At 37.0% G+C, this 15,038-nt stretch overlaps 1 protein-coding gene across 1 annotated transcript in view; it reads left to right on the top strand.

Annotated features, from left to right (window-relative positions):
* GOLPH3 (golgi phosphoprotein 3) overlaps positions 1 to 13,591 on the top strand; it is a 35,907-nt gene extending 22,316 nt beyond the window's left edge. The window contains exons 2-4 of the mRNA XM_080575163.1: positions 460 to 591; positions 6,464 to 6,578; positions 9,674 to 13,591. Coding sequence (XP_080431289.1) covers positions 460 to 591; positions 6,464 to 6,578; positions 9,674 to 10,098 — 672 coding nt within the window. The 3' untranslated portion in view covers positions 10,099 to 13,591. The remainder of the gene's footprint in view (positions 1 to 459; positions 592 to 6,463; positions 6,579 to 9,673) is intronic.
* The last annotated feature ends 1,447 nt before the right edge of the window (positions 13,592 to 15,038 follow it).

Genomic DNA, 15,038 nt, shown 5'->3' with positions numbered 1-15,038 from the left:
CTTTGCAATCCATGTAAAATCTATATATATATATATATATATCTTCATAATAGTTTTCACATTATTACTTCAGTGCTATATTGTTTATGGAAGTAAAAGCATGTTAATGTTTCTCAGGAAACACAGATAAGCTTGTGTGATGTTAGTAATGCCAAATGCTTGATGTCTTAAAAATGTAGTTAGTTAATTTTGACTACGTATAAACTAAATGGTATGTACTGTTTTGTTTGGTGTCATTTTCCTGAAGTTTCGCTGTTCTTCAAAGAACAGACTAAGTAAAAACTAACAGAGGATGAGTATGTTTCTCTTTCACATCTACAGTACAGGAATGGTGGTTGTCTAGTAGCGCTACTTTAAAAGTGTGCGAGGATAAGAGGACTGCTTACAGAACACAGCAAGCCTCTTCTATTTGTTTTAAGGTGGAGGTAGAAGTATCTTACTGTCTTTTGATTTTCTCAGGGTTACACATCATTCTGGAATGATTGCATCTCCTCAGGATTGCGTGGCTGCATGTTAATCGAATTGGCATTGCGAGGGCGTCTTCAGCTAGAGGCTTGTGGAATGCGACGCAAAAGTCTATTGACCAGAAAGGTAAGTGGTGGAAAGTAGTCACGTTTGCTTTTGTGTCGTGTTCCAGGCAATGCAGTAGTTACAAATTACAATCAGTTGTAAGGAAAAACTCTTTTTCTTTTTATGGGTTTAGACATTCTGAGTAGTGGCTTAGGTTACAGGCACAGAGTTATTAACTGAACTGTTTAAATGGTGAGCTGAAGGGCTTTGTAAAATCTTCCGTACTTGTTCTCAGCTCCTGTTAGTTCTCTTGATGTGTTCCTGCTGCTGGGAGCCTTACACAATCAGCTGGCAGTGGCTGTGGCCAGGGTGCGGTGACAGCAGTTACTGCTGGGAGCCAGCAGCACCAGTTGTAATCTGCCCAAGGAACTGGCTTTTGCAATATCGGTGAGATGTGGGCTGGGGCTGAGACGGACAGCTAACTGACAGCGAGCCAGATGTATCCTGCAAGCCACCAGTTAATGCCGGTGTACACAGTATCCTCTGCATGGTATGCTGTGCACTGCCTGGGAAGGAAACATCCTTGAACCTTGGGCCCCTGAGAGCTCAAAATTACCTAGCTAAAGCACGTGACTGGTGTGTTAAATTGGTTATACTCACTGACCTTTAAGTTGGGCAAATTTTTAAGGTTCTGTATTGAATTAGGCTGAAGATTTGAAGCTTTAATTTATTACTTTTGCTGCTGGATTTTTTCCTTAGTACAAAATGTGCAAAGTCATACTGCTAGAAGAGTTTCTACTTCATCAGCATTAGTGGATTCTTGTAAAAGAAGTTTATTGAATACATGGTCAAATATTTCTATCCACCACAAATAATTTCTCTTTCATAGCCTGTTTCCCTGTTAATATTACGCTTTGCTGATTTTTTTTTTTTTTTTAAGGAAAGCTTCCAAATTCCCTAACCTTCTCCCAGCTTCCTTCTCCTCTAAAGAATTGAACCTCTGTTCAGGCAAACAGCTCCTACTTCTTTTAGCTTCATTTAAGCATATTCAGCACTGATTAATTTGTACATTTTTTTCCCCCCACAAAGCTTTTGGCTCCTTAGGCATTCAGGAATGTTCTTTAGCAGTTATTTTCTTTCTATGCAAACCTTGTCAGGTCTGTCTAACTGAAGTTTTAACTGCTTTTTTTTTTTAGGAAAATGGAGAAATAACCTGTGCGTATCTTTACTACAGCGTACAAACCAAATTCTTGTCTGCCTCCCCTCCTTTTTTTTTTTTTCCTAATTTTATCGTGATTTTTGGGGGTGGGTCTGTGTTTTTTTTTTTAAGGAGAGCTAAAAGCTACATAGTATTCTATGTTCTTTTTTTCTCATAGTATTCTTTGTTCTTTTTGTTGTTGTAAGAAAATGTAGAGGTTTTTTTTTTTTGCAGGCAGGAGCATTCTATGAAAAAGACCTAATATAAAATTCAAATGAAGATTGATTTCTGCTTATAGAATTTAATGCAAGTAAAATCCCTAACTTCTGATATCTATGTTTCTTCTGTCCTGCCCCATCTCTCAGTTTAGAAATTCTCGTGTTTTTTTTCTCATTTTATGCAAACTCTTGCGTTGTTTAATATGAAATTGCAGTCTTGTTCCCATAGTTGCTAGATTTATGTGCCTCAGCTCTACCAAGTGTCTACCTTCACCCTCTTTGGTACAAGCTCGCAGGCTTTGCTTGCTTTGACCTTTTTTTTTTTTTTCTGTGAATTAAATACCGTGGTTAGTGAGTGGATATGAGCTGTCTAGTTGTATACAAGGTTGTGATTCAGTGAGGCAGCAATATCATTTTATATAGCACCTGCACCTCAAGCTAACCCTTCTTCTGCCCTGCCCCAGACCTTTCTGGAACTTTGTGGGAAGGTAGAAGCTCCTCAAAACTCAAAGCTCTGATAGGTGTCTCAGAAATCCTGTATCTTCCAGCCATGGTCTGAAGGCAGGAGTTCCGTTTGTTTACTTCAGTTGGTGCTGCAGCTGTGAAGGGTAGTCCTGTCTTTGCAAGGAAGCTTAGTATTTTTGCAGTCTCTCTTTGGTTTTTACTAGTGTTCATGCAGCCTTGTCAGGTCATCACTCTGTCTGAAAACTCATTCACAATTCTGATCCACTGAATTTTTGCTTGGATCATTTTCTTGGTCTTGTCATGAGGTGTGGTGCAAGTAATAACCAAGAAGAAGAGGAGGGTAGAACTACTTCTTTGGGCAGTAGTACAGATACATAAACATGCTTGAATGGTGGAGCCAAATGAGACTGAGAAGCTGGCAGGCAGACTTGATGAACATCAGTAAAACTTCTGAAAGTCAATATGACATGTTTCTATCTTGCAACATCCGTGCAAGTTTGGCTTGAGAGTATATAATCACTGCATTGTTTTAGAGTTGTATCTATAGATGGCATCACTGATGGAAACAAATAAATGAAAGCTGAGGTTTGTATGTAAATAAAGCGATTTCTAAGACTAGTGGTTATTGAAGACAGAAAATGGCACTCTATGCTGCCTTTCTGTGTCAGAAAGTAGAACCAATAATTACGTTTTTTTGAAATAAAAGAAATCTCAACAAATCCTTGGCAGATTAACTTCGTATTTTATAACTGATAATTGAGTGATTCACGCATGAGTGACTTTTTTCCTCATAATTATTATTAAAACTAAATAATGAAGAGTTTACTCAAAGTCAATGCATGAGGTGCTTCATCTTTAGCATTACCTAATTGCAGAGCTTCATTGTGGAAAATGCAAATTAAATACTCTGTATAATTGAAATGTTCATAGCAGTCAGATACCAGGCAAAGCTAATATGTGATAAATTGCTGAAAAATTGGAATAAAGAAAGACTTCCTTAATAGGGCTAAGGATCATCATCTCTGAAGAACCAGGCTCTTAGCTTCTTTCTCTACTTTAGCTCATCTATTAAAAAAAGGAAAATATTCCCCTTGACGATACTTAGTCTTCTGTGATGATCCAATTCACAAGATGCCCGACGCACTCAATTTCCCACTTTTCCTATGCTCTAATTAACCAAGAGACATTGATCAATAAATGCTCATTCAAGAAAGACCAGATCAGTGAACACAGAGAGAGAGGTGGCTGAGCTCCCATTATTGCCCGTCTCCATGCGCTGAGAAAGGGAGGAGGAAAAGAAATACTGGAGAGGTATAAATCAAAATGCTTTTGTTTCAGGGGAAGGGTAATTGGAAGAATCTGTACAGTAAATATTCACTGTAGCAGAGAAAGAGAAGCAACAGTGCTTTATTGCCTGGCTGCAGAGAATGGTAAACTTGGAGACAAAATCGCCGTGTTTTGTGGCTTCACAAGAGCTTATGGTGTCCTGTCTGAGTTGAATGGAAGAGTCTATGCTCCCTATAGGTCTTTGCTCTAATGCCTGTATGTTTAGTCTCAGACTGTCATCGTGGATTATATTCAAACTAACTTCTTAAACTTCCTTGCAGTGGCAGTGAAAAGTATTTTAACTGCAAATAAGCAAGGAAAGCTGTTCTTTAAACTTCTTAAGAAATCTTTTTTTTAAAAAAATGCTCTGAAGTCTGGGATATGTCTCTTTATTGAGGGGTATATGTGGTGGTGGTTATTTTTCACAAAACATGTCAATAACTTGACTTTGCATCTCAGTGAGATGGTGCATAGTAGTAGGTTACCAACTGCTGGAGGCTGGAACTATTCACTATAACTAAGGTTACAGTGAAATTAATCATCTGGGACACTTCAAAGAAACTAAAACTTTGCCGGAATGTCAGTTTTTAAAAGAAGTAAAGATGGATATATGTTGGGTGTTTTTTGGCTAGTTTTTTAAGGAATACATGAAAAGTGACTATTAATAGAGCAGAATCTAGCAACCAAAAACCCAACTTTAAATATACTCAATATTATATACTCAAATAATACACTCAATATACTCATAACATCAATAAAGTATATTTACTTGAAATTAAAGACTAGAAACTTAAAGTTCAGAAAACACGGTATAAAACTGGAAGATATATATTCTTAGACGTGGTTAAGTTTTTGAGTGAAGCTACCCTACAAGCTTGTAAGTCAGAAATGCAATGTGTTGTTGTGCGTGTTTAGTTTCAAGTAGGGATTGTCTGGACTAAAATCCTAAACTCCTGATTGCTACCCACTTTGTAAAAATATATTACATGCTTTATTTTTATATCTGAACAAACCTAGTTCTTTTTATCCTGTCATTGTTGACTGTTTCATTCTTGGTGATTTAATAAAATTTTAATTTTTAGCGCTTTATATACACTGTCTAAAACAGACATAATATTCTAGCTGTGACCTGCTGGGTATTCACTAAGATTGTTCATACAACTTTCACATTAATACAGCTTAGAATGAAATTTTCCCTTTGCCAAAAGACTTGGCTTTTGTTGATTCATTTGTTTTTTAGTCTACTGCTGGAATTACTAGATGTTTTTTTCTGCCATTCTAAATTAGGCAGTCATTTATTGTATCTTTCATATTTGTTCCCTGTTTTTCACTCTGACTGTAATACTCTGCATTTCTTTCTGATTTTATCTCATTGTCCTTGGACACATCTCCAGTTAAGGATCACCTTGCCATTATGAAGCTGTCCTACCATTGCAACTCATTTCTGTTCAGCGTTATCTACAGACCCTATAAGAACATTCTCCTCTTCTATTGTTTGTAGTAAGAATTATTAGAACTACAGAACTAAACTTTGGATGTATTTCAGTGGAACGCTTAAAGCTTTTACTGGCTGGTAACAAGCATCTTTCTGATTACTGGGAAGCTTTACCAAAAATAAGACTTTGTATCTAATGCTTCTCCTTTATTTATGGAATTGTTTTGACATGGTTAAGTTTTTCTTTGTTTCTTGTTAGCACTTTTTATGCATCAGGTAAAAAGATAACTTATAAAACAATTTGAATTGTCATATTTAATCATCATGTTCATAAGCAGCTTTGATGCTGTAGTAATTCTTCCTTTCCTAAAGAAATAGTGGTCTTTTTGAGGGTGGAGGTTATTTTTTTTATAATTAAAATTTATTGACTTGAGCTAATTAAATCCATATGTTTTTAGTTTGGTGCTGTTGTTTTTCTAACCAGAGGGGAAAAAAAAAAGGTATTTGTACATGGTTGATATAACTGCTTGTACTGGTAAACAAGCAGTTACTCAAGTTCTTAAAATTTATTGTGTTCCTGTGAATGATTTTCTTTCTCCTGTGCTCTCTTGGGTAAATAATTCAATTAAATCATTTTAGAATTTATTAAATGACAAACATAACCCCTGTAATATGTAATGTCATCTCTTGTACATACATATTTTGCCTAATATGTATGTATTAACTGTTAGTGAATGGAACGTAATATTGCTGGTCAGCATGTTCTTCGGAGCTGTAAAACTTGTCTTGAACCTATTTTTATCTGCTGATCTATGGAAGAGAACCAATTTTCCTGTTTTTTCAGTTTCTAATTGATTTCTCAGTTTCTTGTGGCCTAATTGTTTAATACTGCAGTATTTTGAATAAATTGATTTGAAGCAGGAAAATAGAGTGCCATCAGAGAGCAGTTTAACACTGTAGTATATTTTGTTTTGAGGAGGAAGTGAAGGACTTAGTCAGGTCAGTGGATTATCTTCCTTAAAAATATGTATATCTAAAAAAAGGTATTAAATATGTATGAATGCTATAAGTTTAGTTAACTAGCCTGTAATTTAGGTTACACATAACTGACTTAATATAGCTTTTTATAATTAAAGTCTTGAATAGTTTTTTTTAACAACTAGATATTTTTTACAAATCTGTAAGAATATTCAAATTTTTCACTTTTTAAAATTTTCATTTGTTCTCATAACAGGTAGATTTTCCTGTTTTTTATTGTTGGATGTTTGTTATATGAACTATATGAAAATACTACGCTTCATTCTGTCTTAGGTGATTTGCAAGTCAGATGCTCCTACAGGGGATGTTCTGCTTGATGAAGCTCTGAAACACATAAAAGAGACCCAGCCTCCTGAAACAGTACAAAATTGGATTGAACTGCTTAGTGGTAAGCCTTGGACATACCATATTTGCTTTTTTTCCCCCCTCAATATGACATCACTAGAGACTACACTACAAGATTTTAGAGAAGAAATTATGCAAAAGTGTAATTAGTCTGTCCTCTGGAGTAGTCTCTTGTTGATTGTAGCCTTTAATCAAACATAAGTTAACTGTTTCCTTTGACTTAAGTTGGTACAGAAAGGATCTAGATGTAAGTGTCAGAGAACATTTCAACTCTGTGGAAGAGGTGTCTTCTGCTGAATCCAAAATGAATCAGGGCTGTGCACTGGAGATGTATAACTGCCTTCCTCTGTAACTGGCAATGAGGGGTGGTGGAAGTTTAGAGTATATTCATACGGATTCAGTATTCAGAGCTTTTTGATAAGGAAAGAAGATAAGAAGCTCACTGTTCCGATGTAAAAATTGAGGGAGAAAATTCAGCCATCAACCACAGAGAAACAATAAAGAGGAGTTCTGTTTTTCTATTAACTGGAGAGATGTAATATATATTCAACATATATTCGAATGTCATGCATTTCAAGTTGTTCAAAACAAAGGCTTCAAAGGGAGCACTTAGTGCATAGCTTTTCCTGTAAAGGAAATTAAATTAAAATATATTAAACTACATAAATTAAACTGAAAAGACCAGTGACCAAAAGCATGTAGCACTTTTCTTTTTTCCCCACCAAAATTTGTTACCAAGGCTTGGCTGTTTTTACAAAACACACAATATGCAGCTTCCCTGGAGTAGATCAAAGCTGTACTTCAGTTATATGAGCAGTAGCGGGGAGGGAATTGCTATTTTGTCAACAACATAACTTTGGGAGGTAGGAGGTAATGAGACTTGAAGTTGTTCATCTAAATATGTTTGTTACTTGTAACAACAGATAAATGAGTTTCAAAAATGAGCAAAACCTCTCCAGCTTTCTCTGCCTTCTTGTTTTCATTACGTTCTTCCTATTCCTCCTGTACCACCTGAAATAGCCTTCCTTGTACTTAACTTGCACAGTTCATACTCTGTGTCCTTGCCACTCCTTCCTTTGTGTCCCATGAGTGTTTTGTCAGTGAGAGAGAACAAAACATTTCTTGTCAGTAGGGGGCACGGCTGCTGCACATCCCTGCAGTCTAGTCTGTTCTTGCTCAGCTCTCCTCCACTTTTACGACTTGCAAAAACCATTCTTTTTCTCCACCCAAATACATAATTTGCCTGACCTTGTCTCCCAGGGCAGAGCACATCAAGTTAGTACTGACTCAAAAAAGGTCAACTAATGAATGAACAATGCTGTAGGTTTCCTTGAGGCACGAGCCTGCTAAGCTTTGTCTTTGGGAAGATCATCATGATTAGTGCTGTGGCTGAGACTTGGATCAATCCTTTTTACTTGTCCATGGGTATTTAATTACTAGTTCTTTGATGGCATTAGTGTTCTTTGCATTTCCCGTGGTTAAGAGAACTGCCCTGTGATTTTTTTTTTCTTTCAAAGTTTTACTTTATGGCTGGATCCTGGAAAATAGCTATTTCGGCCATAATTATCAGAGATGCAAAGAATACTGCTTAAAGTTCTAGTACATACAAGTTCAAAGCCATCACGGAAATACTTGTATGGACATTTAAGGCTATGTTTGTCAGGCTGTTGTTGTTTATAAGATCCCTAAGGGAAGCAAGTAAAGGAAATAACGAAGTTCAGATCAGAATGTCAGGTCTTTCTGCAGATGTAATAAATGTTACACCGTTACGTCTGTGTAATGGTGGAGATTGGTCACAAGGTGTCAGCACAGTACTGATTTTTATTATCACATAGAGGCAGTCACCTGACAAATTCAGAAGCATCTAGGAAATAACATTTGCTATGGGGAACACTATAAGGAGACTGCCTTTTTTGGGGGGTGGTGGTGGCTGGCATATGATAGTTTCATCTGTGGTCAGGCTGGGAAATCACACCTCGGCGAGGTGTAGGGCCTGTGGGGACTTGCATAGCTCAGGCCTGGGTAGGTTCTTTACCTTTCACTATGCAGCTGGTGTCGCCTCGATTGTGTACTTAACCTGGCTGTTACTTAGGTGCAGTTTGTCACAATTCATCACAATGAGAGAAACCTTAAATTCATCTGTTTTTTATTATTATTGAAAGTTAACCAGAGATTAGCTTTCTGAAATAAACACAAGTTGCTACAGAAGTTGTCATATTGTTTATGGAAAAAACACTTCTACATAAGAAATACTTAATGCTGTTTCTGCGCTTGCCTCTTAAAGAGCATAGGCTCTTTAATATCAGGAGGAGATTTTAATACTTAAGGTAAATACTAAGGTAAGCTGGACCTAAAAACTTTAGCTGAAGTAGATTTCTAATTAAAGAAGAATTTCTCAGTGCTTAACAACTTCAGTTTTATCAGTAGCTCCTGGTGTATTATTTTGTGCTTTTTAAATTTCTTTTAAGTGCATGCACATGCTCTGAAGTGCCCATTTGTCCTGCCATAACAGAAAGCATTAGAAATAATTTGTATAGAAACATCAAAGCCCACCTCAACACAAGTGCTCTTGTGTACATCCACCCACCCACACTCACAAGGGTGAGCAGAAATGGAAAGAAGAGCATAAACCCGAAGAAATAAGAGAAATGAGGAGGGCATATGGGATAGGTGTACATTAGCTTGTCTTTGTGACAGAAAGAATGGTGACGATGCTTCTTCCAGTCCCTGAATTGACAAAGGCTGAGCAGACAAGGTTGGAGGAGATGCTTTTTAAAAATTTTTTAATTTTTATTTTTATGGTTACAGTTTAAAAAAAAGTTTTCATGACTGATTTTTTCATCAGTACAGGAGTGCTTATTTGTCATATCCTTCCTCAAGACATGGCTTAGCTAGTGTTGCATCCCAACTTTAAATGCACACAAACTCCTCAAAGAGGCTCTCATGGTCTCAGTCTCTATGCATGTATCTAGACGGGTCAGGGATCAGAGAAATGCTGACATGAGCACGCTATCTTACTGTTATAGTCAGCTATATGAATTTGACAGCTCATTCTGCACCACAGGAGGGGAAAAAATTGCTGTAGTAGTACAGCTTAGATTTTGCCTGACTGTTGGCTTTTTTGTTTGCTTTTTTTAGGTGAAACATGGAACCCATTAAAGTTGCACTACCAGTTACGAAATGTCCGTGAACGGTTAGCTAAAAATCTAGTGGAAAAAGGTGTACTGACAACAGAGAAACAGAACTTCCTTCTTTTTGACATGACTACGCACCCTCTCACCAACAACAATATCAAACAGCGCCTCATCAAGAAGGTTCAAGAAGCAGTTCTTGACAAATGGGTGAATGATCCCCACCGCATGGACAAGCGCTTGCTGGCACTCGTTTATTTAGCCCATGCTTCAGATGTTCTGGAGAACGCTTTTGCCCCCCTTTTGGATGAGCAGTATGATTTAGCCACAAAGAGAGTGCGGCAGCTTCTGGATTTAGACCCTGAGGTTGAATGTATGAAAGCCAACACGAATGAGGTTCTGTGGGCTGTTGTAGCAGCATTCACAAAATAACTGCAATCAGACTGAAGTGTTCTCTTTTCTTTCATGTAAACCAGTTGTTTCTCTTCTATTGACTATTCATGTTTTCTGTAATTTGTACCTTCTCACATGAATCGGCTCTTGTTTAATGGGAATTATAAGTGGTGTATTCCCTCTTTCTCTGTGCATCTGTATACAGGATTCTGCTGGTACAAGAGACCTTCCTGTTTAAAACAACAACAGAAAAAGGTTTTACTGCCATATTGGCATTCCATTTCCTATTAAATTTGAGTTAACTGAAATATTTCTGTTACTCTATTTTTCATCTTATTGTTATTGAAGTGGTTTAACATGGAAAGCACCTCGAGGAAATGTGCATGCAATTGGATCACTAGTCTCAGCTGACACAGATGTGTGCATGCATCAGTACTTCTGCAGTACAATTCATAACAGATCAAAAAGGGCCTTTTTAAAAAATCACCAAAGCTCCATGTTGAAGTGTCTGTCAGGGCATATTATTTCAGTTATATCTAACAAAATTACTTTAAAAGCAGAAATTCCATTTAGCAGCTTTATCGATAGTTCCTGTAAAATGCCCCATAAAGTTTACTTTTCATGTAAGTCTCTTGTGTACTTATACTTTCATTAGAATGATAGCTGAGTCACAAGGCTAGTGTAGAAAGGTCCAATTGTTTCATAAACCAGTTTTGGGATGGGATACATTCCATTATATTGTAAATATAGTTCAAGTTGTATATTAACAACTGCCCCATCTTAGTATTTTGCAAGATCTACTTAGTTGTACACCTGGTGCCCCTTACTTGCTGTCAGTCATTGCCATTTGGTGGAAGGAAAGGCCTCTTACAAGGAGTATGTATGTGAAAGCTGTCCGTTTCCAGCGTCTACAGAGTTTGCCGTCTGGGTATTCTCTGTCTATGCATTGCCTTTTGATAATTAGCATACAGAAAGAGAGCACTTTCTGTCTTCTTTTTTTTTTTTTCCCTCCCTCCTGTATGGAAGAGGCTTGTGACCAGTGCAATTCTTGAGTGCAGTTTTTAATTTTGTTTGTACACAAGTTAATGTTTGTCTCTTAAATGTTATAATCTGTTTTACATTTTAAAAACAGTCTAGCAGGTGTTGCATGTAAATGGTTAGCAAGTAATGACTGCAGTTCAGATGATTAAGATTTCTGTAATGGGACACTCTACTATATTTTAATTTTTATATACAATTATGCTGATTAGCACACTTGTAAAAAAAACAAAACAAAAAAAAACAACTATATAAAACTTCGGCTTTTTAAAACTTATTGCCTCTTTACCACTGCTTGTTACATCTCCCATTCGTTTTACAGTGTAAATATTACGCATTGAACAAATTAAGCATTGATTTATATATTTTTTTTCCTTATAACGCAGATTTATAGCGGGGCTTACAGGTGTTTAGAAACTTTATTGGTTAATATTCAGAGCAAGAATACTAGATGGTGTATAACTGTAGAGCTGAAATTTAAGAGATCCCTTAATCTGTATACTAGCTTTTTACCTACAGTAAATAAACTATGATCTTGAAAGTGCCTGAAACAGAGCAAGCATGTCATTTTTATTTTTTGTTGCTAATTAGTAAGGTTTATTGCTTAACTGAAAGCTTTAGTTAATATCCTTCTTATTAGAAAGGGCGAGTTTATATTAAGTAGATCAAACTGACCTAATCGGTGGAGTCGCTCAGATCTGCAGGGTTCATGACCGAGACAGACTGAGTTAGCATACGAGTGTGCAACCGTGCCAGCCATGGGTAGACCTCTTCTATCTTGAGCACAACTCTACAGCCTCATCTGTGACTGGACTTCCAATTTTGCACCTCATTTCGTATCATTTAGATGCTTAAGTAGTTGACTTTAAAATACAACTTAAATTCATCATACTTAAGTAACCTTTTTTTAAATAAAGGTTTTTAAAATACAGTCCTTAACATTTAATGCCACGCTGTTCTTTCAGTTCTTAAATGCTGTTTCTTTAGAAAAATGAAATTAAAAGTATATTGTAAGGTATTTCAAACTCTGGTTTACAAATAAAAAGATACAGTGTTTTCTCAGTTGTAAGATGCTGTGTTTAAAACTTTGAGGAGCTTGGGCATGAACTTTCAGCTTGGACATTTATTTTAAGCTTTTTCAAAACTTGTTTGTTTTAAATGAAGGAAAAATGAGAGTTGCTATGTTGCTCTTATATTTGACAGCTTACAGAATACTTTCTGTACTTGATAGTATATGCTCGCTTACTGCTTTCATTGTCTCTCATGATGTTTTCTCATTTTCTGTAGCTCCTTGAGAGGAGAAAAAAATAATTGGAAGGGTCAGAGAAATACTGAAGTATTCAGGAGTAAGTTGAATGCACAAAATTTTAAAACAGCTTTGCAAAGCTGTATTTGAAACATCCTTCAGACTGACAGTATCGTTTTGTAGTCCCTTTTCTGTCCTCTCATCTTCATTCTGTATTTAAGTTTCTGCTGGGTTTCACGTTAGGTTGTGGAAGATACAGGGGTTTTGTCTCCCTTAGAGCCAGTATGTTTAGAAATGTCACCCTTCTTTAGCCACCTTTTAGAGAGAGGTTTCCCCCCCACAATAGAAGATAACTCCCTAGAATATTTATCAGCTTTCTCTTCCTTCAAGGTAGAACCTGTGTGATAAGAGTTTGTATTAGGTGTATCAAAGAACCCTCTGATAGGTTTGATGTAAGTAACAAGTGGTTTGTGAAGAGCGATGGTACCTTTTGCTAGACCACCTGATGTAAACTTGGGTGTATGGGGGACAAAGAAGAACTTCTGGAGTCTTCAAGTCCACTGTGCTTTAAAAAACCCAAAGCCTCATGGGTGCTACCAGACCTTAAGTCTAACAATAAAGGTAAGTTTGGTATGTTAACAGGGATTGATTTAGCAAACATCCTTGCTTTTGTTGGTGTTTCAGGTTCTAATAAAGTGGTTGAACATGGGAGACTGCTTTGTTCTGCTGAGATTCAGGTATCCCTTCTTCATATTAGCTGCTGCTGCAGCTCACAGATAGGTGTTAAGACAGTTTTGGCTGCTGTGAGTCTCTCTCACTGGCTACTTGAAGTAAAGATTGCTGTCTATAGCCTGAAGAACCTGAACCTCAAGGGAAAATAAGTATTGTTATTCAGGGACTCATTCTTCTAAAACAAACTTCCCAGTTAATCTCAAAAACAGGATTTTGAAGGATAAATCCACCAATGGCATAGGCATATACATTTAATTTTACAGTCCTTGAGATTTCCATCCTCCTGCATTTCTAGAGATGACTTTGCAGTGCTCCTTTATGAGGTGTTAGTGAAAACTCTGTGCCATGCATGATGCTTTCGAGGTGAAAGTTACATAAATTGGCTATAAAAGACTGGTGACTGAGCACTCGTGTTCATGCCCATTTCTCCTACAAAGTAAAGATATGTATTAACTGTGTTCTCTGTGAACTGGACTGAATCTGTACTGAAACAAAATAAAGCACCCTTTCAAGCTATGAGCTGCAAGTGGTAAATGTGTATCACATGCATGCAATACCTGAAGGATTTTTTTTTCATTTATTCAGTAGTTTGAGTATTTTTCCTGAGGTCTTCACCAGTTTGGGAAATGGAACTTTTCAGATTTCCATTAAAGTGTCAGTTCTATCTAAACTGAGCTTCAGGCACTTCAGGTAGTCAAAAGCCTGTTTGCGTCCTAGTTTACCTCTATTGTGTCCATCTATCTTTCTAAATGGAAAGGGGGTTTCAGGTTCAGAGAAGTACGCATTTTTTGAAAATAACTCCTTTATTCTGTGGTTATGCTTACTTTTCAACAGTTTAATTACTCAAGGAACGAAGTGCTGCCAAGTGCTTTTTAAGTGTCAAATATAAAAGCGTGACTTCAGGTGGCCTTGGGTAGGAGGGGAAGAAACATGGTCAGAATACTGCCTGTGTTCATCTCTGGACAAGATCATCTGGAGTTTTCTCCCATTGCCTCTTTTTTTCTTCTTCCTACAAAGCCTGTGAAAAGTTGGTGATAAGAAATGCCTTCTCACTCAGGAGGAGGAGAAGCTTCTGTGGAAACAGAAGAAAAGCTGGCTTCTAAGACAGCAGAAAGAATAGGGAAAGAAATGCTTATCATCAGTAGTAGTCTTTTTTTTTTTTCCCCAATACCTTTCCAAACTCAGTTTTCTGTTTCTATTTTTTTCTCTCAAAACTGACACCCGATTTTTTTTTTTAATCCCTATTTCTTGGTGACTTCCTCTTTGTGCTCACAAACAATTTACCAGCTTCGAACATAGATGTTTCCACCCTTGCCTTTTTATTACTAAGCTTTTCATTGCCTTTAGAGTCATCTTGAGCTTAGACCTCTATTACCTCATCCTCAGAGTTGCTTTCACCTCTTCTCTGATTCCCTAGTGATGCTTCAAGGAACCTCCCCCTTCTTCAACAAATACCTTTGTCTATGCTAGCTGCCTCGGTGGCTGAACTAAAGCAGCTGGCTTTCTGATCCAGCTTACAAGATGTGATTTGTTCAGATGAACAAAAGCTGATGCTAATTTACATTGAAACTTCTCTTTGCTTGCATCCAAAGCAAGCTCCATGCAGCAGGGAGGACTTAGAGCTGAGTATCGTGACTTTTGCCAGTTCTCTAATGTAAATAGATCTTGTTTCTGAGTCAGTGCTCTAAGGACTTGCTATCTCCTTACTCAAGCTTTTATTGTAGTAAGGTCATATACAAGATTAATTCTCCCTTTTGGGCTATCTGCTTGTTAAAAAGGAGTGAGTTTGTGTTGCAGCTCTAAAAAGCATCTTCTCTAGTGGGCCATTTAATTTTATGGAAGTTGTAGACAAATTATTTTGAAGGCTGCTTCACTTCTATAATAGGATAAGTAGGAGAAGGTAGAGACATAGATGCACTTACAGTGTGATTGCATTAAGTCCTGTTTTCCTGGCAAAACAGAC

This window comes from Anser brachyrhynchus (genome assembly GCF_964034855.1).
Source record: "Anser brachyrhynchus genome assembly, chromosome: Z".
Classification (NCBI taxonomy): Eukaryota; Metazoa; Chordata; class Aves; order Anseriformes; family Anatidae; genus Anser; species Anser brachyrhynchus.
Note: the sequence above shows the minus strand (reverse complement) of the source record. Positions and strands in the feature narration are given on the sequence as shown.